At 45.5% G+C, this 21,053-nt stretch overlaps 1 protein-coding gene across 1 annotated transcript in view; it reads left to right on the forward strand.

The window, feature by feature from the left end:
• Positions 1-21,053, forward strand: part of LOC142765972 (uncharacterized) — a 156,535-nt gene that overhangs the window by 25,581 nt on the left and 109,901 nt on the right. The window contains exons 6-7 of the mRNA XM_075867780.1: positions 1,282-1,320; positions 7,387-7,425. Of these exons, the coding sequence (XP_075723895.1) occupies positions 1,282-1,320; positions 7,387-7,425 (78 nt within the window). The remainder of the gene's footprint in view (positions 1-1,281; positions 1,321-7,386; positions 7,426-21,053) is intronic.

Here is a 21,053-nt window from a genome sequence, read left to right on the forward strand (position 1 = left end):
AGCATGTAGACAAATTTCACATTACACGCATCCCAGGATTATCAAGTTTTGGCGTGTCACTTAGCTTTGTCGTCCGTTCGCGTTCCATTATACCAAAATTGACATATGTGAACATGGCGAAACGGTGGCGAGTGCATCATTAGCGTGGCAGGTAGTCATTACTTACATGACATGCGCCTCACAATTTTCACGTTAGCTCTGTCACTTACATTCGCCAAGCAATCATGGCATACCATACCTGTTTTGCATTATGTCATGGGAACAAAACAACATAACAACATAAAGTGTAAATCATGAAAATCAGGAAATATGTATCATGATTTTTTTATTATGAATACTTAGTTATCCTCGCCATAGAGTTGTTATGGCATAGCAATTTTGGTACTGATACAATGAACGGAACGGTCAAGCGAGTTGAAAGTCGTAGGCGGCTAGATAAATAGATCGATAGAATGAGAGATAAATTGGTACAGATATATAGATAGATAGATAGATAGAGCGATAGACAGTTAGATAGACAGATAGATAGATAGATAGATAGAGTGTGATAGATAGATAGATAAATAGATAGATAGATAGATAGATAGATAGATAGATAGATAGATAGACAGATAGATAGATAGATAGATAGATAGATAGATAGATAGATAGATAGATAGATAGATAGATAGATAGATAGTCATCAAAGTCACTGAAGCTTGCTTTGAAAGGCTTCGCATTTAAAACTAGGTTGGTTGCTGGATTTCCGTGGCAGCAGAGCGATCATAATGGCGTAATATTGTCCCGGCAGTAGAGATGAATTGTAGTTGCTTAAACACCGACTCCCAATTTTGGGCCCACTACAAATGAACGTCCTCTTAGAGCAAGTCAGTGACTGAGTTTTCTCAGCAAATTTAGGTAAAAAGCGGGAAACAAGAGCATACGGCCAGAAATCTTCCAAACTCCCGAAGCGACTGCGGTCTATTGATGTTCCTGACAGCGTTAATAATCTGAGTGTCCAGCCTAACGTCATCTTTGTGCACAAGGTACCAAAAAAGCAGTGTGTCACAATCACTGAATCAACCTTTTTTTTTTAGTTCAGTGTCAAGACAGTTTTTTCTAAACACTTACGACAGATGATACTTACGTTCTTCAATTGTTTTTCAAAAGATACAAACGTCGTCTAGGTTTCATAAAACGAGTTCTCATACTCGGCCTCGGTAGACCACAAGACATCACACACAAGCCTGCATTATGTCTACAGGCATTACTTATTCTAAATACTCTACATATTCCTTTCAGTCACCGACGCGACGAAGCCCCATTCCTGGTCCAAGTAGGGTGAGTGTTTTATCCCCTAAAAACTTTTTATTATTGAACTTCAAAACATTTTCCTCGTGTTTTGTGCTTAATACTACAACACTAGTGGATAATCACAATGGTGCTAGTTTAGCATGACTCAGACTATTTGTGAAACCACATTAACCAAGAAAAATGAAATAACACTAAGAAACATCACCGTCGTCTTTGCTAAAACAATTATGATTTTGGGTTCGCCCATGTTTGATATAATAAAATATTTAGAGTTGCGTAAGGACGCCAACAGCGACATGTGTATTAGGAACACCCGAGGCGGTAAGCTGATCAGTGGCACTTCTGCTCCGGAGGAAGGTAGCCCTGTGTGTTCCTACATAAGTCAAATTGAGTAAATTGCGCTCAAATACAAGTAACACATACCCGACGGCACGGCTGATGATTGATGTGAATGTGTGCTGTTTATAAAATACATAAGATAAAAGGAATTCCCTGACTTGACATGGCGCTGTGGTAGACTTCTTGGGGTTCAGCTTCTGCAGGAAATAATACATTTATCATTTCTATTCGCGTGCCTAATGGTGCCGGTATTTTTGTCTCTTCTCGCCGTTCTTAGGTAGATATATACACACATTACTTACGGCACATGAACACGTGTGATATGCGGGTGTGTGCGACACGTGTCTGGCATAAATAAGCATTTTTTTGCATACTCAAGGCATTTTGAGCGTCTCTCTCTCTCTTTCTCTCTCTCTCTCTCTCTCTCTCTCTCTCTATATATATATATATATATATATATATATATATATATATATATATTCTTCCTGGATTCGGGTCGTGTTATAAGTCACCAGATGAAGCGAACGAGCGAACGAAAAACGATGCTTTATTGCCAACGTTACGGCTGGGGACCGGCCTTTGTCAGGGCATACGTGCATATTACACTAACACGCACTTCTTAAGGACATAGCATGGGGGCCCCCGATTGTGAATAATCACTCTTAGCAATATTGACATGCATGTTAACAAAATTAAATTCAGACATACGCAGCAATATGTTCATAGCGGAACAGCAGTGCGTTATACAGAATATGGTAGAGCAAGGTGACTTGAAAACATAGATACAAATATTATGAGGGACACTTGTGATATCGCAACACTTGTGAGTGAATAGAAACAATAAAAGAAGGCAATACCAATTTAAGGTACGTTTGTTGTCAATGAAATATACATGAGCATAATATCACCATTGATTTCACAATGTGGTAACTGAGTGTGCATGCGTTCTGGTGAACTAACTAATGTGTCACTAATGACACCGCAACGTAATCACGGCAGTGAACAAACGTGTATGTGGGCTACGGCGGTTGATTTATCTGTTTTGCCGGTAAAAACGTAAGCCTCACTGAGTTCTCGTTAATTCCAGACGCTATGGCGTTAAATTTATGAATAAGAAAAGATTCACGAACTTCGCTTTCGTAGTGCGATTTAAAACCAGATTCGAGTATTATGGCAGTTATGTTGTCGAAAGAGTGGCCTGGGTTAGCGAAGTGTTTTGACAGGGGAAGGCTAGGCAGGCACAAGGCGTATTACCTGTGATTTTTGAAGCGCGACCGGAAAGGTGTCTCCGTTTGACCAATATATTGGAGATCACACAATAAGCATTGAAGCAAGTAGATTGCATTGTTCGTGTCACAGTCGAAATTGCCTGTTATCCAGAGAGTGAAGTTTGACGCAGAGTTCTTAACATTATGCGACGTGGTCATGTGGGGGCACACCTTGCAGCGTGCCTTGTTACATGGGCGACACCCCACATGGGCTGGCGTTGATATTTCGGATGACGTAAGTATGTCTTGTAGGTTTCTCGATCGGCACTAAACTGTTCGTGGAGGCTCCGGGAAGACGTCTTTGAGACGATTTCTCTGCAATAGTATGTTGTGCTTTTTGAGGATCGCGTTAGCAATTGGAATCGACGGAGAATGTGTCAGAATTAAATTGATGTGCTTCCGGTGCGCAGGCTCTTTATTTGATTTTAGAAGCGCTCTTCGGTCCATTGAATCGGCGCGCATGATCGTGTTGTCGACAATCTGAGGTGGGTACTGTTGTACAGTTAGGGCATCACGAAGCTTATCACAGTTTTCAACAGAGTGAATTTTCAGAGCACAGCCTTTTGAAACGAAGTGCTTGACTCTAGGAAATACTCTTCTTACAATGTTTTACGTGGCTGCTTTTGAAATGAAGGTATTGGTGAGCGTTGGTGGGTTTTCTGTATACTTTAGTAGATGATTTTTCGCCGCAAAGGAATACTGTTACATCCAGGAAACAGATGAATGCCTTCGAGTACGATTGTGACAATGGAATGAATGGATGAACCTTGTTAAAGTCTGCAATGAAAGTCAGGAGTTCCGCTTCGCCGTGATGCCAGATAAAAAAAATGTCATCTCTAAAACGTTTGTAGTTTTATAGTTGTAGTCTACACGTTGAAAGCAAATGATTTTCCAATTGGCTCATAAATATATTCGCGTAATTTGGACCAATTTTGGTGCCCATTGAAGTGCAACTAACTTGTATGTAGTGAACACCGCCGAACTGAAAATTATTAAGCTCCAGGATGAGTTTTAATAATGTAGCTAATGAGAAGCTATTAACAGATTTGTCACATGATGAGTCGTTATAAGCATCCACTACTGCACGAATGCCGTCTTTGAGGGGAATATTAGTATAAAGTGACGCAACATCTAATGTTACCAGAAGTGAGTCAGCAGGTATATTGAGGTAGATGATGTCAGCGAGGAAATGAGAAGTGTCCTTCAGATAGGATGGAAAAGTTGGAGGTAGTATACTAATCACGCCATCGACATAGCTTTAAAGTAGTTCGGTGACAGTGCCAATGTCTGACACTATAGGACGACCGGGGTTATTGGGCCTATGTATTTTAGGCAATATGTAAAACCTTCCTGGAACAGGGCTCAGTGGGACTAATAAGTGCTTTGCTTTATCGGGAAGTTTGTCATCCAGTAATAAATGCTTGATTGTATCAGTAACGATGTCCTTAAATTTTTCGGCGGGGTTTTCACTGAGTCTCTTGTAAAACGTGTCATTATCTAACTGTCTCTGAGCTTCACAAACGTAGTTCGTTGTGTTCATTATCAGGATTGCGCCTCATTTATCAGCGGGTTTTATTAAAATATCTGTGCGTTCTTGTAAACAATTAACTGCATTCCGTTCTTTGAATGTGAGGTTTCCTTTGAATTAAATGCGTTTCCCATAAGCCTGCAGGATCTCACGCTGAACTGCAGAAATGTACATATCAAGAATTTTATTGCGTTTTGTTGGCGGCGTCCAGTGTTGATTGGAAGACATGTTACTCATGGGTGATGAACGTTTATGGAAGAATTCGCTTAGCCTCATACTGCGCGCGAATTCATCTAAGTCTTTTATCAAGTTAAATTCATTGTAGCCGCCAGAAGCTGAACAGAAATTCAAGCCCCGAGCAAGCACACTCATTTCTGAGTCAGTTAAAACCACGTTTGAAACGTTTACTACGTTAGGACTAGCTTATAGTTCATCTCGTCTAGAACAGAATGATTCGACGGGAAGGGAATCTTCGTTGATCAGTGGTTTCGGAAGGGCAATGTGGTCACGCAAAAACTTTTTTGCTTTCTTCTGTTCAGTTTTTAACTGTTTTTTTCTGTTCGTATTTAACCAGCGAAGCCGATTAAGAGGGATACAACATACGAGCCTTGCGCAACTGTCGTTCACTGTTTAGCAACGCTTTAACAGCAAATTATAAAGGTCGATGATGATGCGTATGAGAGCTAGGGACGCGTTCTTTAAATATTTCGTTCCATTTGGCGACGTTGCGTAGTGACATTTGGGAAGTTGCTGGTTTGAGCGAAATCACAAGTCCTTTCGGTACAGTCAAGGCATTCAAATAGGTGTTTAGAGTAGATGCGTGAAGTTTGAATTTCACACGTTTTTTCACAACTTTTCTTATTCTGAGAAAGTCGGGACTCCGAATAGGGTTGTCGAATGAGGTCGGTATTAGTCAATTCTTTGAAGATAAAGTGTTTTTCCCACGATTGCATTTTCTTAAAGGGTCCTGGTGAGACAAAGAAATGTTTCAAGACCTTTCACGAGTGGAGAGTCCTTCGTTGTTTGCTTTCGCAGCAACTGTGGCGTAGGTATATTATTCTTGCGCAAGTGGCTAGGTGTAGATTTTGGGGCACTTCGAGGCGTTGGGGTGGAGCTGAGCGGGGCGAGGACGCAAGTTCCGCAAAACCAGGTTGGTAGGCGTTGGAGGATTGCTTCATGGAACCAATAGGCATGTGGTCTAGCCAAGAGAGAGACGAGGCGTTCGTTGCGTTCCGGAAACACAGCTGCTTGATGTGGCCAGCCATCATTGCAACGCCCTAGAAGTTTGGGTGAAGGCCGTCTGCCGCGAGGACTAGCACCGACGAAAACCATTCCAGGGCATGGTCCAGAAAGAACACCCGGTCAGAGCGACAGCAGAAGCTCCGTAGGCGGTCATGGAAATCACACGCTTCGCGAACACAGTGGCGGACAATTGCTTCATTGTGCTTGTCACAACGGTGGTTTAAAGCACGGGGTAGTAATAAATTTGCATAGATCCGCCCCATCATGGGGCGTTTCGACAGAATGAGTTGTAGCAGGGCCTTTTACTTGTGGAACGTCACACGTCCAGTGCTGTGAACCAAATTATTTGTTTCAACATGAAGAATCAGAGTTCTCCTTAAAGATGGCACGAAGTCCAAAAGGCCATGTACGTCACGTATCACAGCGCCAAACTGTGTGATGAACGCAAGAGTGCCCTCTCGAAGAGGGTCGAAATGCTGAAACATATACTTCGTTTGGGAGTCGCCAACGACAGCCGTAGAAACTGTCCTCTTCGGAAATTTCCATTTGAGCGTTTTCGTTGCCGTCCTGCCAGAATCCATAGGTATTTGGTATTTCTTGAAAGACTTCCTGGATTCGGGTCGAGTTATAAGTCACCAGATGAAGCGAACGAGCAAACGAAAAACGATGCTTCATTGCCAACGTTATGGCCGGGGACCGGCCCTCGTCGGGCCATACGTGCATATTACATTAACACGCACTTCCTAAGGACATAACATGGGGCCCCCAACTGTGAATAATCACTCTTAGCAATATTGACATGAATGCGAACAAAAAGATATTGAGACATACGCAGCATTTTGTTGATAGCGAAGCAGCAGTGCGCAATGTGCATATATATATATATATATATATATATATATATATATATATATATATATATATATATATATATATATATATATATATATATATATATATATATATATATATATATGCTCAGTTATGCTCGCCATAGAGTTGTTACGGCATAGCCATTTTGGTATAGATACAATGATCGGAACAGCCAGGTGAGTTAAAAGTGGTAGGCGGCTAGATAGATAGATCAATAGATAGATAGATAGATAGATAGATAGATAGATAATCATCAAAGTCACTGATGCTTGCTTCGGAAGGCTGGGTTGGGTTCTGTATTTCCGTGCCAGCAGAGCGATCATAATGGCGTGATATTGGCCCGGCAGTAAAAATGAACTGTAGTTGCTTAAACACCGACTCCCGATTTTAGGCCCACTACAAATGAACGTCCTCTTAGAGCAACTCAGTGACTGAGGTTTCTAAGCAAATTTAAGTAAAAAGCGGGAAAACAAGAGCATACAGCCAGAATTCTTCCGAACTCCGGAAGCGACTGCGGCTTATTGAGGTTCCTGACAGCGTCAACAATCTGAGTGTCCGGCCTAACTTCACCTTTGTGCACAAGGTACAACGAAAACAGTGTGTCACAATCACTGAATTAACTTTTTGTAGTTCTGTGTCGAGAGAGTTTTCTCTAAACACATTAAAACAAGGTCGAGATGATGCTTATGTTCTTCAATTGTTTTTCAAAAGAGACAAACGTCTTCTAGGTGCCATAAAACGAGTTCTCATATTCCGCCCCTGTAGACCACATGACATCACACACAAGCCTTCAGTATGTCTACAGGCATTACTTATCATAAATACTTTACATATTCTTTTCAGTCTCCAACGCGAGGAAGGCCCATTCCTGGTCCAAGTAGGGTGAGTGTTTCATCCCCCCAAAACTTTTTATTATTGAACTTCAAAATATTTTCTTCGTGTTTTGTGCTTAGTACTACAACACTAGTGGATAATCACAATGGTGCTAGATTAGCATGACTCAGACTATTTGTGAAACCACATTAACCAAGAAGAATGGAACCACACTAAGAAACACGACCGTCATCTTTGCAAAAACAATTATGATTTGGGGTTCGCCCATGTTTGATATAATAAAATATTTAGAGTTGCGTAAGGACGCCAGCAGCGACATGTGTATTAGGAACACCCGAGGCGGTAAGCTGATCAGTAGCACTTCTGCTCCGGAGGATGGTAGCCCTGTTTGTTCCTACATAAGTCAAATTGAGTAAACTGCGCTCAAATACAAGTAACACATACCCGACGGCACGGCTGATGATTGATGTGAATGTGTGCTGTTTATAAAATACCTAAGATAAAAGGAATAAGATAAAAGGAACGGGAGTGTTGTCAACAAGGATAAATATATATATATTTCCCAACAGTTTCGGGAGAGGTCCTCCCTTCATCAGGGGATAGTTATACTAGATCAGGGGATGAGTTATACGGGAGGGGTCCTCCCTTCATCCTTTGATGAAGGGAGGACCCTCCCAAAACTGTTGGGAAATAATTATATTTATTCTTGCTGACAACGCTGCCATTGTGCCATATCCGATACCTATATATATATATATATATATATATATATATATATATATATATATATATATATATATATATATATATATATATATATATATTGCTAAGGCGTTTATTAGCCGGCAACTAGCGCTCATACGCTATGGCGACAGTGACGGTCAAGCACGGACTCTCAGCGCGAGTGGCGTCCTTGTTGGGTAACCCCACTAGAAGGTACTCAAGAGTTTGACCTATTTAAATGTTTGGAGGCTTCGCTTCAATTACCCTGGGGTCGAAGAGGGAGCCGCCTGGCGACTTTACAGCTTGTTACTATGAGCGGGTCATAATAAGCCTTCAGGCGCTCCACGTTGATGATATCGCGCCCGCGGTAGAACTTGTCCGCAGATTGTTCTACGGGTTTGATCAGATAGTTGACCGGAGATGTGCGCTCGATGACACGGTAAGGGCCTTCGTATTTGGGAAGTAGTTTGGAAGAGAGGCCAGCCACAGAAATTGAAATTGAGAGCCATACAAGTGCAACAGGAAAGAACGTAGGCTCAGAAGTATTAGAGCCGTTAAGAACACACTTCTGCCGCTCTTGCTCATGCGTCGTAAAAGTCTTGGAAAGCTCGCAACACTCTTCAGCAAGCCTGGCTGTCTCAGAAATGTGTACACACTCAGATGAATCTGGCGTGTACGGGAGTATCTTGTCCATGGTGTGCGACGGGTGCCTTCCGTACAGCAAAAAAAAATGCGAAAAACCGGTCGTGCTCTGAGGGGCGGTGTTGTAGCCGTAGGTGAGGAAGGGTAGTATATTATCCCAATTCGTGTAGTTGGCGGTGATGTACATCAAAAGCATGTCGCCGAGAGTGTGGTAAAAGCGTTCGGTAAGGCCATTCGTCTGCGGGTGGTAAGCAATGGTTTTGCGGTTGACAGAATGGCACTCCGTCATAATGGCTTCGATGACTACCGAAAGAAGACACGGCCTCGATCGCTGAGAATCTCTTGGGGTTGTCCATGGCGCAGTATGAATTATGCAGCAGAAAGAACGCAACATTCCGCGCAGTATCTGCACGGAGAGCGGCGGTTTTGGCGTATCACGGTAAATAGCCCACGGCAACGATAACCCAGCGGTTTCCAGCCGACGTCAGAGGAAGAGGTCCATAAAAATCGATACCGACACGCCCAAACGGACGGTCAGGGGAAAGTAACGGTTGCAGACCGGCATGCGACATGTGTTGTGACGGTTTGCGGCGTTGGCAAGTCTGGCAAGAGCGTACGAGCTGCTGCACATAACCGTACATCCCTACGCCAGAAGTAGCGTTGTCGAAGATGGTGGTAAGTTTTGGAGACCCCAGAGTGCGCGCATTGCGATTCATAATAGAAAAATTCACATATCTCCGACTGCGGACTGCGCAGTATCACGAGTAACCACTGCCAGCCACTAGCGTAGTAATTGCGTTGGGGTAGGAGGCCGTCACGAATGCTTAAATGGTGAGCTCCACGACGGAAAGCACGCGTTGATGGTGTTGCGGACGGATCAGAGAGAAAGTTGATCAGCGGGGCGATCTAATTATCTTTTTGCTGTTGGGTAGCGAGGCTGTCAACATCGATGGCAGAAACAGCAATTGAGGTTACTAAGTAGGGCACGTCGTCTTCAGGTAGAGCGGAGCGCGAGAGGGCGTCGGCGTCACCATGCTGGAGTCCGTTGCGGTACAGTACGTGGATGTCGTAGTCTTGTAGGCGAAGAGCGCAATGGGTGAGACGGCCTGAGGGATCCTTGATGATGACAACCAGCATAGTCTATGATGGTCGGCGGCGACATTGAATGGGCGACCATACAAATAAGGCCTTAATAAGGTTAAACTTTGTAAAAAAATAAGGTTAAGCTTTGTAAGGTTCCAGACAATTGCCACGCACTTTCTTCCGTGATGATGTAGTTTGCTTCGGCTCTCGTGAGCGTATGGCGTGCATATGCTAGGACATATTTAGGAAGTCCGGGTTTGCGCTGCGCCAGGACAGCGCCGAGGCCTACACATCTGGCGTCCTTGTGCACCTCCGTTGGGGCCATCGGGCCGAATTGGCGTAGAATGGGAGGAGACGTCAACAAATGGCGGATATTTGCGAACGCGTCGTCGCACTTGGATGACCACGAATTTAGGGGGTCGTTACCTCCAAGGAGCTCCGTCAGGGGTGATATGATCGTGGCCAAGTTTCCTCTGAAACGTCGAAAGTATGAGCACAGGCCCACGAAACTACGCAGTTCTTTGACGGACGCATGTTTGGGGAATTCGGCCATGGCGCGAAGCTTGGCCGGATTAAGAAGAATGCCGTCTTTGGACACGAAGTACCCTAGGATGGTGAGTCGCCGTGCTGCGAAGCGCCACTTCTTCAGATTAAGTTGCAAACCGGCATTGCTCTTAAGTGGGAAAACTTCTTTCAGACGTTGGAGATGCATGGAGAATGCCGGAGCGAAGACAATGACATCGCCGAGGTAACACAAGCACGTGTACCATTTTAAGTTGCGCAGAACGGTGTCCATCATGCACTCAAAGGTCACAGCTACATTACATAGACCGAATGGCATGACGTTGAACTCGTACAAGGCGGTCTTCGGTCGAGTCTCGTCAGTCATGGGTACTTCTAGTACCCCGATCGCAAATCAAGAAAAGAAGAAAAGTCGTTTCGTGAAGGCTGTCAAACGCGTCATCGATGAGTGGCAGTGGATAAACATCCTTGCGAGTGATCTTATTGAGCCGTCCGCAGTCCACAGAGAACCGCACAGAACCGTCTTCCTTCGCAACAAGAACAACAGGAGACACCCAGGGGCTGTCCGAGGGCCGAATGACGTGGCGTCGGAGCATATCATCAACCTGCTCGTTAATTACCTGATGTTCCGCACGCGACAGGCAATATGAACTTTCCGTAAAGGTATATGGGCACCAGTGTCCATTTGGTGCGTAACAGCGGACGTGCGACCGAGAGAACTTTGCCTGACATCGAAAAAAGAACGAGTTTCTTGCAACAGCTCCAGAAGCTGGAAGCGCTGTACCGCAGTAAGGTTGTCAGCGATGGAGGGGCCAAACACTTCAGCAGATGACTAATCAGAAGTGCAAACAGCATTGATGGAACGCGAACTCGGAAAACACGAGTCATCGGCTACGTTCACGACTTGTACGTTGTTGATTGGTTCTACTCTGCGGAAACATTCGCCTCGAAGCAAGGTAAGAGTGTACGGCGATGGGTTGGTTACAAAAATAGCGGTGTTGCCCTGGGTGACTCGCACGGTCGCGAAAAGTACTAGCAACACTTTCCTGCTACAAGCGCGGTTGGATGACAAAACGAGAGCAATTGTGTCGGAGAGACCAGCGCAGTAGACCGACACCGCCATCGTCTAGTTTGGAGGTACTGTTGTATCGTGTTTCATGAGAATCTAGCTCAGTGTCGAGGGACTGTCTTCTGGCGTCAAATGCGAGAAGGGTGAGCGTTCAATTTCGGCGGAGGCACAATGAATGATGGCGTCGTGGCGGAAGAGAAAGTCCCATCCCAGGATTTCGTCAAGAGAGCATGTCGGAATGATGGTGAACAGGGTGACATACAGAACGTCCTGAATGACAACGCGAGCTGTGCATCCTGCTGTAGGATGAATATGACGCAAACTAGCAGTACGGAGGGACAACCCAGAAAGTGGCGTCATCTCTTTTCGAAGCGGCAAAGTTTTTCGTCCATAGCTGTTACGGCAGCTCCAGTGTACACAAGAGTCGATGCACACCGTCCCCAAGCACGTCAATGACATTCGAGGGGCTGGTCTGAGGCCTTTCACATTGCGACCGCGTCAAAGTCCTTGCCTCTTCAACTGCGTCGACTAGTTTCCCCACTCATGAGCAGCTGAACTTGGCCGCATGGGGGACAGAGAACAACGTCGTGGAGACGGCGACTTTCCAGGACACGGACCTGGGTGAGATGACAGTGGCATACATGGCAGTTAGTGGTTATATGGGTGGCTAAGCTGGCCAGCAACAGGCAAATAAATGGGAGCCGGCTGTACTCGAGAGCGATAACGGGCTACGTGACCAGCGTAACCGCAAGCAAAGCGGAGGGGCCGGTTGTCGGATGTGCGACATCGGTTCGCCGGGGTGGTTCTCGCCCGGAACGGTGGCTGGAGAGGCTGCATGGTGGGTTGAAGATGAGGCTTAGGAGATGCGCCAACATACGTAACGGGCATACCCGCTGCAAAAATCAGAGGTCGAGAGGCAGCTTCGGTGTAAGTCAGAGGGGCTGGTACTGGAACGACTTGAGGAAGCCTGGCGACAACTTGGACGTAGCTGAGGGGCGCAGGAGCTGGAGGTTGTTGAGGGTGGTACGCAGGCATGACCTACGCTATTTCCTGCTCAATCACCTGATGAATCGGAGGGAGAAGGGTAGTGGCCGATTGTTGAGTAGCTGGTGGGTGGGCAAAGAGTAGGAGAGAGAACTGGCGCGCGATTTTCTCAAAGATGAAGGACTTGAGGTGTGTCATCAACGCCTCTTTGTCACAACTGGCCCCCAAGCCAGCAAGCGTTGCAGCTCGTTGTAGAGAGTGACGTGTCATCGAGCACTGCTGGTGGAGTTCCTCGTAGCTCTGGCGCAATGTGATGACCTGAGCCATTGTGCCAGGTTTTTTGGCAAGCAGCATATTCAAGCCATCATCGTCAATGCCGTTTTTGTTGTTTCGGATCTTGTAAGACTCGAACATGGTTTGATTGGATTTGTCGCACAAGTGCAGTATATCTTTAATATAGCTGGTGAATGACTCACCAGCCTGCTGAACGCGTTCACGCAAGCGCTGCTCGGCTTGTAGCTCACGAACGGCAGGGTGGCTGAAAACGTTGATTACAGCGGTGTTAAAATCGGACCAGGTTGCAAAATCAGACACGTGGTTGTTCTACCACAAACTGCCGACGCCCGCAAGGTAGAACACCAAGTTCGTCAACTTGCCGTCCACGTCCCATTTGTTTGGGCGCTTACGCGCTCGTGAATGGCGAGGCAGTCCTCCACGTCAGTGCTATCGGCGCCAGTGAAGATGGGTTGATCGTGGATCCTGGGGACCCAGGATAAGGAGGTGGCATGGGAGGAGTCGTTTGCTGAGAGGCGTCGTGGGGCATGATAGATAGCAGGGTACGTGATCGAACCTCCAAGTGCATCGAAAGAGAACGCAGCACTCTCCACCGATTTGTTAAGGCGTTTATTAGCCCGAAACCAGTGATCATACGCTATAGCGACAGTGACGGTCAAGCAAGGACTTTCAGCGCGAGTGGTCCTTGTTGGGTAGCCCCACTAGAAGGCACTCAAGAGTTTGACCCATTTCAGAGTTCGGAGGCTTCGCTACAATATATATATATATATATATATATATATATATATATATATATTGCGCGAATATTTTTTAACAGGACTGCTAACCACGAAACAATTCACTGTCTTAAAACAAATGATTGGACACCGAACAGTAATCGAGACAAGTGCCTGGACCTTTATATCACCGCAGTACAGAAAGATATAGTACACTGGGGTTGAGGGCTGGGCTAGTTGGTGAGACATCAGGGCTGGGCTAGTTGGTGAGACATCATTTAACCATATGGTGTAGTAGCGCAAATTCACGGGGACGAAGAGGACAAGAAAACACGACACTCGCTACACTCGCAACTAATTTTTATTTCAGAAGCAGCACTTCATATATAACCCATAACCCTAGCGACACAGAAAAGAACTATAAACACTGAATCATTGCCAACAGAAGCTTTTGCGCAGACTCAAGCGATAGTACATGGCAGTTACGCTTAGACACTTTAAAATGACATAACTAAAAACAGCCCTGAGTAACATCAAATCAAAAAAACCAAACAATTTTGCGGGAATTCACACGTGTTTGAAACAAAATTTTGAAACGACAAAAAGGAGAGTATGACACATGCGAACACTGATCTCAATTAAGTCCTTCGAGGTAGCTGGCTTCTCGGTTACTTAACGAAACCGATGACTGACTAATGCATCCTTCTTTTCTTTTTTTAATGTGAAAGGCTTCGACAATTTCTCTGGTTAGTTGGTTTCCATGACGGAAGACTACGGTTGTGTCACTGTACAGTGGTGAGCAGCCACACTGGGAACAGTGTCTCTTTATGTGAGAATGAATGGCAGTTCCTAATGATCGCTTGTGTTCTAAAAGTCGGGTGTTCAAACAACGACCCGTCTGGCCGATGTATACCTTTCCACACGTTAGCGGCAAGCAATACACGACTGATAGGCTACACTTAACAAACTTTGTTGTGTGATTTACCGTACAACTACCAGCATTAGTGTTTACTGCTATGAAAACTTTACGGTCTAGTTTGGAACATATTTTACGGTCAGTTTGGAACATATTAGAATTAGTTTTTTCGGCACCCAACAAGCTTAGTAAAATATGTTCCAAACTAGACCGTAAAGTTTTCATAGCAGTAAACACTAATGCTGGTAGTTGTACGGTAAATCACACAACAAAGTTTGTTAAGTGTAGCCTATCAGTCGTGTATTGCTTGCCGCTAACGTGTGGAAAGGTATACATCGGCCAGACGGGTCGTTGTTTGAACACCCGACTTTTAGAACACAAGCGATCATTAGGAACTGCCATTCATTCTCACATAAAGAGACACTGTTCCCAGTGTGGCTGCTCACCACTGTACAGTGACACAACCGTAGTCTTCCGTCATGGAAACCAACTAACCAGAGAAATTGTCGAAGCCTTTCACATTAAAAAAAGAAAAGAAGGATGCATTAGTCAGTCATCGGTTTCGTTAAGTAACCGAGAAGCCAGCTACCTCGAAGGACTTAATTGAGATCAGTGTTCGCATGTGTCATACTCTCCTTTTTGTCGTTTCAAAATTTTGTTTCAAACACGTGTGAATTCCTGCAAAATTGTTTGCTTTTTTTATTTGATGTTACCCAGGGCTGTTTTTAGTTATGTCATTTTAAAGTGTCTAAGCGTAACTGCCGTGTACTATCGCTTGAGTCTGCGCAAAAGCTTCTGTTGGCAATGATTCAGTGTTCATAGTTCTTTTCTGTGTCGCTAGGGTTATGGGTTATATATGAAGTGCTGCTTCTGAAATAAAAATTAGTTGCGAGTGTAGCGAGTGTCGTGTTTTCTTGTCCTCTTCGTCCCCGTGAATTTGCGCTACTACACCATATGGTTAAATGATATAGTACACTATAACCACAGACCGAAAGGAAACCGAAAAAACTTGACAAAATCTGAAAAAACGAGTATTAGAAATCTGGCATCTAGGACAGACATAACAATAAAACCCACTGACAAAGGAGGAGCAATTGTAGTCCTTAATACAACCAACTACTTACAAGAAGCGTACCGCAAACTACACGACTCAAGATTTTACGAACACCTCCCAGGTGATCCGACAGACGAATACAAACGTGTCGTATCAACAGAACTAAAGAAACTGTCGGATGCAGAAAGGATAACCAACACTGACCACAAATTGATGCGAGCAGCATACCCTCGTCCAGGTTGCTTCTACATCCTCCCAAAAAGTTATAAACCCGGTAACCAAGGTCGACCAATCAGATCAGGCATCAGTACAATAACTGAACCCATATCAGGGTACGTGGACAAACTAATAAGCTACATTCCATGCACCCTCGTGTTGTACATAAAAGACACCACCCATTTTCTCCGAGACATTGCAGGTCTGTGTGTGCCAAAAAACTCGTACTTTGTAACTCTTTATGTCTCTTCATTGTATACAAATATTCCTCACGATGACGGCATAGGTGCATTACAAAACATGTACACAAACCATAGGCGATCTAACACCCCAGATTCCTCTGCCATCGCATCTTTGACGATTGATCCTCCAATTAAATTCATTCGAGTTTAACCAAGAGTATTTTCGACAAATCAGCGGGACCGCTATAGGCACAAAAATGGCACGCAATTATGCCAACATATTTATGGGAAAGATAGAATCAGAATTTCTTGCACAACGTTCCTTAAAACGACTGTTATAGAGAAGATACATAGACGACATCTTCTTTCTTATTTGGACCCACAGTGAGGACGAACTTCTCAGCTTTATCGACACTTACAATGCTGTACATCCGAACATACACTTCACACACACATACTCGCAAGTAACCGTAAATTTTCTTGATGTCAACATAACGATAGAAGAGGACAAGCTCTCTACAACTCTATATCGCAAACCAACGGATCGACAACAATACCTCCATTATCAAAGCAATCACCCGCGCCACTGTAAAAACAGTATTCCATACAGCCAGGCTCACTGGTTTAAGCGAATCTGCTCTAGAGACGCTGACTGCGACACGAGCTCACAGATGCTGAAACTTATGCTCGAGGAGCAAAAATACCCCCCACATGTAAATATTGACGCTGTTCAAAAAGCGAGAAAACTAAAGCGTAAAGACTTACTTATGAAGCGACCACCGCAAGAAGACCCACAACAAAAAACCTCTGCTTGACTTACAGCACAAACTTCCCCAATGAAAACAAAATCCCTAAACGACATTACAGCATTCTGGAACAAAGTGAACGTTAAACGCGCATTCCCATCCGCACCAAGCGTCGTTTAGCGTCGACCACGTATCCTCAAAGACACACTTGTCCACTCTCAAATTAACACAACCACCCCCACCCCCCCCACCAATAATTTTTGCCGACCATGTTTAAAGCCACGATGTCTTGTATGTAAGGCCATGCGAAAAACACACAAAGCAACCAGCACACAATCAGAGTTTTCCATTACCATACGAGCAAACCTAACAAGCGATTCCTCTAATGTGGTATACCTACTTGAATGCAACGTGTGTGGTAAGCAGTACATCGGACAAACAGAAACACCATTTAGGATACGCTTCAATATTCACTGGGCCCATGGGAAATCAGCCCCAAGTCAACCTTTATCAAAACATCTCAATCTTCCCGACCATGCATTCGACAAACTATCAGTAACGCTCTTAGAGACGGGATTTAAATCAAATTGAGAACGTGAACAACGAGAGTCATACCGTATCTACCGATTTAACACCCTAGATAGAGGAATGAATGAGAATGCTGGTACACTTGTAGCAAGTAAAGCGTTAGAAAACGATAACGGTCATAACAAAAATAGTAAATGAGTTCACGGCACTTCAGCTGCGAAGGGCACTGGGCGACTCAAAACAATTCCAAGTGTAACTGCTTTTTCTAAGTGCAGCTGTCGTCTGTTTTCTGTTTTATTTTACTGCATAATCAATTGTGCCATGAATGACATGCCCAACAGCAACCCTGTGCACAGCCTGGAGGCCCCCACTGCACGCGTAATCCAGAAGCGGGCAAGGTATTTGCATTGCGCCCGCTTACCAGCCTCTGCCATATTACGCGGCACCCCTCTTTCTACGATGAAATGTTGACGAGGCGCCGAGTAGTTAAAGGCTTAAAACTTCCTAAAAAAGCTCTTGTTTGCCCCACACCGAACCGCCAGTGCCAGGAGGCGCCGTCTGGTCGGGAAGAACGCGTTAGTGAAAGGAAGCATACACAGGCCGCTGACATCAGAAAGGTGAAGGGGAGAAATGGGAGAAAGGGGAGAGATATGAAGGGGGAAGTGGAAGGAAAATTGGAAGGGGGCACCCGAGGGGAGTCCACCTTATATTCTTTTTCTCTTTTTTTCTTTCTTCTCTCTTTTCTCTTTTTTCCTGTCTTTTTTTCTTTCCTTTACCTCTGATTTGAGATTGCATAAAGCTGAGCACCAACAAACTGTACCTTTAGTCGTGATGAAGGCCAGACTCTAGGCTGAAACGCCGAAATAAACCACGTTGTGACCGCTCACGCAGGATATACTGGACTATATATATATATATATATATATATATATATATATATATATATATATTTATATATCATAAGGGGTTGATTGACTAAAACCAACTGCCTGGGCATCAGTCACTGTCATGAGCTCAGCTCTTCGTCGTAGTCGTCTTCCAGGTGCTTCGACTAGATACTGTCTCTCTCTACCTCTTCCCCACTACATTTGCCCCGGTGGTGAAGGGGAGCCATCCTGGTGACTCACGGCGAAGCAAGCACAAGGGGATCATATTAGGGTTTTAAGCGGCTGATGTGGATGGTCTGGTGACCACGGCATCGTCTGTCATTGTCTGGTCCCACTGGTTCGACCACGTAGTTGAACGGTGACGTGCACTGAACGATGCGGTACGCACCATTGTATTTGGGTGAACTTTCGGGAGAGGCCAGTGGACTGGAATGGAACCAAAAGCCTTACAAATGAGCCTACGAGGAAGCTGTGAGCAGGCTTGTCTTGGTCAAGTCGTTCTTTTAGGAGACCTTGCGCGACGGACGTAAATGAACGCGCTGATTGGCGCCATTCTTCGGCACACTAAACAAGTTCGGAGGCTGGGCGGTATTCTGAAGCATCTGAGAGGTAAGTAAATATCGGGTCAAGCGTAAAAGAGGCTCACGTCCATACAGTAGAAAAATGGTGAAAACCCAGTAGTTGCTTGCATGGCCGTATTGTACGCATACGTCCCAAAGGGAGCACCAAGATCAATTGGAATGGTCGGGGGATATGTACATAGAGAGCATAACGCCGAGCGTGCGGTTAAAGCGCTCCGTCAAACCGTATGTCTGTGGGTGATAGTTTGTAGTGGTGCTATGAATAATATTGCACTCACTGAGAAGCTCCTGGACGACTTGCAATAGAAACGCACGCCCACGGCCGCTAAGCAGCTCACGTGGCGCGCCATGACGAAGTACAAAGCTACGCAAGGTGAACAGGGCGGCATCAAGAGCAGCAGCGGCTGGCAAAGTGGTGGTTTCAGCGTAACGGGTTGTGTGGTTAACGGCCACAATAATCCAGCGATTTCCAGCAGGAGTACAAGGTCGTGGGCCGTACAGGTCGATGCCGATTCTATCAAGCGACCAAGCTGGACACGGCAATGGTTGTAATTCGCCAGAGGCATGACAAGTTGTTTTCCGTCGCTGATACTCAGTGCAGGAGCGTATGTACTTGCGAACATACGAGTACATTCCACGCCGGAAAAATCGTTGACGAAGCCGGTCGTATGTTTTCATAACGCCAGCGTGCGCGTTTTGAGGTTCTGCGTGGAAGTACGCGCACATGTTGGAGCGCAAACGGCGAGATATAACAAGAAACCATTTCCTACCTTTCGGCTGATAGTGGCGACGGTACAACATGGCATCCCGTATCGCATAATGGGGAATTCGCCGACGTAGTGCATGAGGTAGACACTGGCGTGGTGTTACCGAAGACGAGGAGAGAACGTCGTTGAGCGAGGCTATCCAAGGGTCCTTGCGTTATTCTGAAGGCATGTCTGCGGTATCGATGCTGTCGATGGTATTTTCAGCAAAGGAAACAGGTGCAATGGCTGAAGGAAGGGGCGAACGAGAAAGATCATCTGCGTCGGTATGCTTGCGGCCTGAGCGGTAAATGACGTGAATATCAAATTCCTGCAACGTAGTGCCCAACGTCCAAGCCGGCCCGAAGGATCCTTCATTGAAGCAAGCCAATGAAGTGAATGGTGATCTGTAACTACATCAAATGGGCGTCCATATAAGTGAGGACGAAATTTTTGTAATGCCTAAACAATGGCCAAACATTCCTTTTTGGAAACCGAGTATTTGTGCCCTGCCTTAGTTAGGGTGCGACTGGCATACGCAACTCAATTCTCCGAGAAGCCAGGCTTGCGTTGAGCAGTGACAGCACCAAGTCCTATGCCGCTGGCATCCATGTGCGCCTAGGTTGGAGCAGTAGGGTCGAAGTGGCGTGAAATAGGTGGTGAAGTCAGGAGATGGCGTAATGTTGCGAAAGCATTATCGCATGCTGGCAACCAATCAGTGAGGTGTCCATCGCCAGTGATCAGCTATGTCAGTGGTGCGATTATCAAAGCTAAGTTTTTCACAAAGCGGCGGAAGTACGAGCACAGTCCGACAAAGCTGCGAAGCGCTTTCACGGTCGTAGGCTTCGGGAACTCAGCGACAGCACGAAGCTTCTCTGGGTCTGGGAAAACGCCATGTTTTGAGACACCGTGGCCAAGTAATGTGAGCTTCCGAGCTCCAAAGTGGCACTTCTTGATATTTAGTTGAAGGCCTGTGCTCGTGAGGCAGCTCAAGGCTTCGCTGAGACGATGGAGGTGCCTGTCGAAATCAGGGGAGAAAACAACGACATCATCCAAGTAGCATAGGCATGTCTTCCAATTTGGCTCACGCAAAACGCTCTCCATCATCCTTTCTAGTGTGACTTGAGCATTATAAAGGCCGAATGGCATTACAATAAATTTTTATAGCCCATCGGGCGTCACAAAATCAGTTTTCGGACGATCTGATGGTGCCATGGGAACCTGCCAATAACCGGACCGTAGGTCTAGTGATGAGAAGAATTCAGCGCCTCACAAGCAGTCCAGGGCATCATCGATGCGCGTCAAAGGGTATACGTCTTTAAGCGTGACTTTGTTTAAACAGCGGTAATCAACGCGAAATCCAATCGAGCCGTCTTTTTTCCTCACAAGCATCACAGGTGAAGACCAGGGAGTGCTGGACGGCCGAATGACGCCACGTTGAAGCTTGTCGGCCGCATGTTTGGTGATCACATGACGCCCAACAGGAGATACACGGTAGGGACGTTGTCGCAGAGGCGCTTGGGAGCCGGTGTTAATCTGATGGACAATGGAGTGCATTCGGCCTAAGGACGTCTGCTGGCAATCGAACGAGCCGCAAAACTGGGGAAGGAGTGCTATAAGCTTTTCGTGGTGTGGTTCTTTAAGTTCGCCATCAATTGAGGGGCCAAACCGATTAATCGTTTTGTGAACAGGTGAACGGGCAGATGGCGGCAGTGCATTAGGCTGCAAATCACTTTCACCGTCGAGGCCGAAGATTGAGGAAACGTCTAAGTCTTGCAATGTTCCAATAC

The sequence above is a fragment of the Rhipicephalus microplus genome, chromosome 6, assembly GCF_043290135.1.
Source record: "Rhipicephalus microplus isolate Deutch F79 chromosome 6, USDA_Rmic, whole genome shotgun sequence".
In the NCBI taxonomy this organism is placed as follows: Eukaryota; Metazoa; Arthropoda; class Arachnida; order Ixodida; family Ixodidae; genus Rhipicephalus; species Rhipicephalus microplus.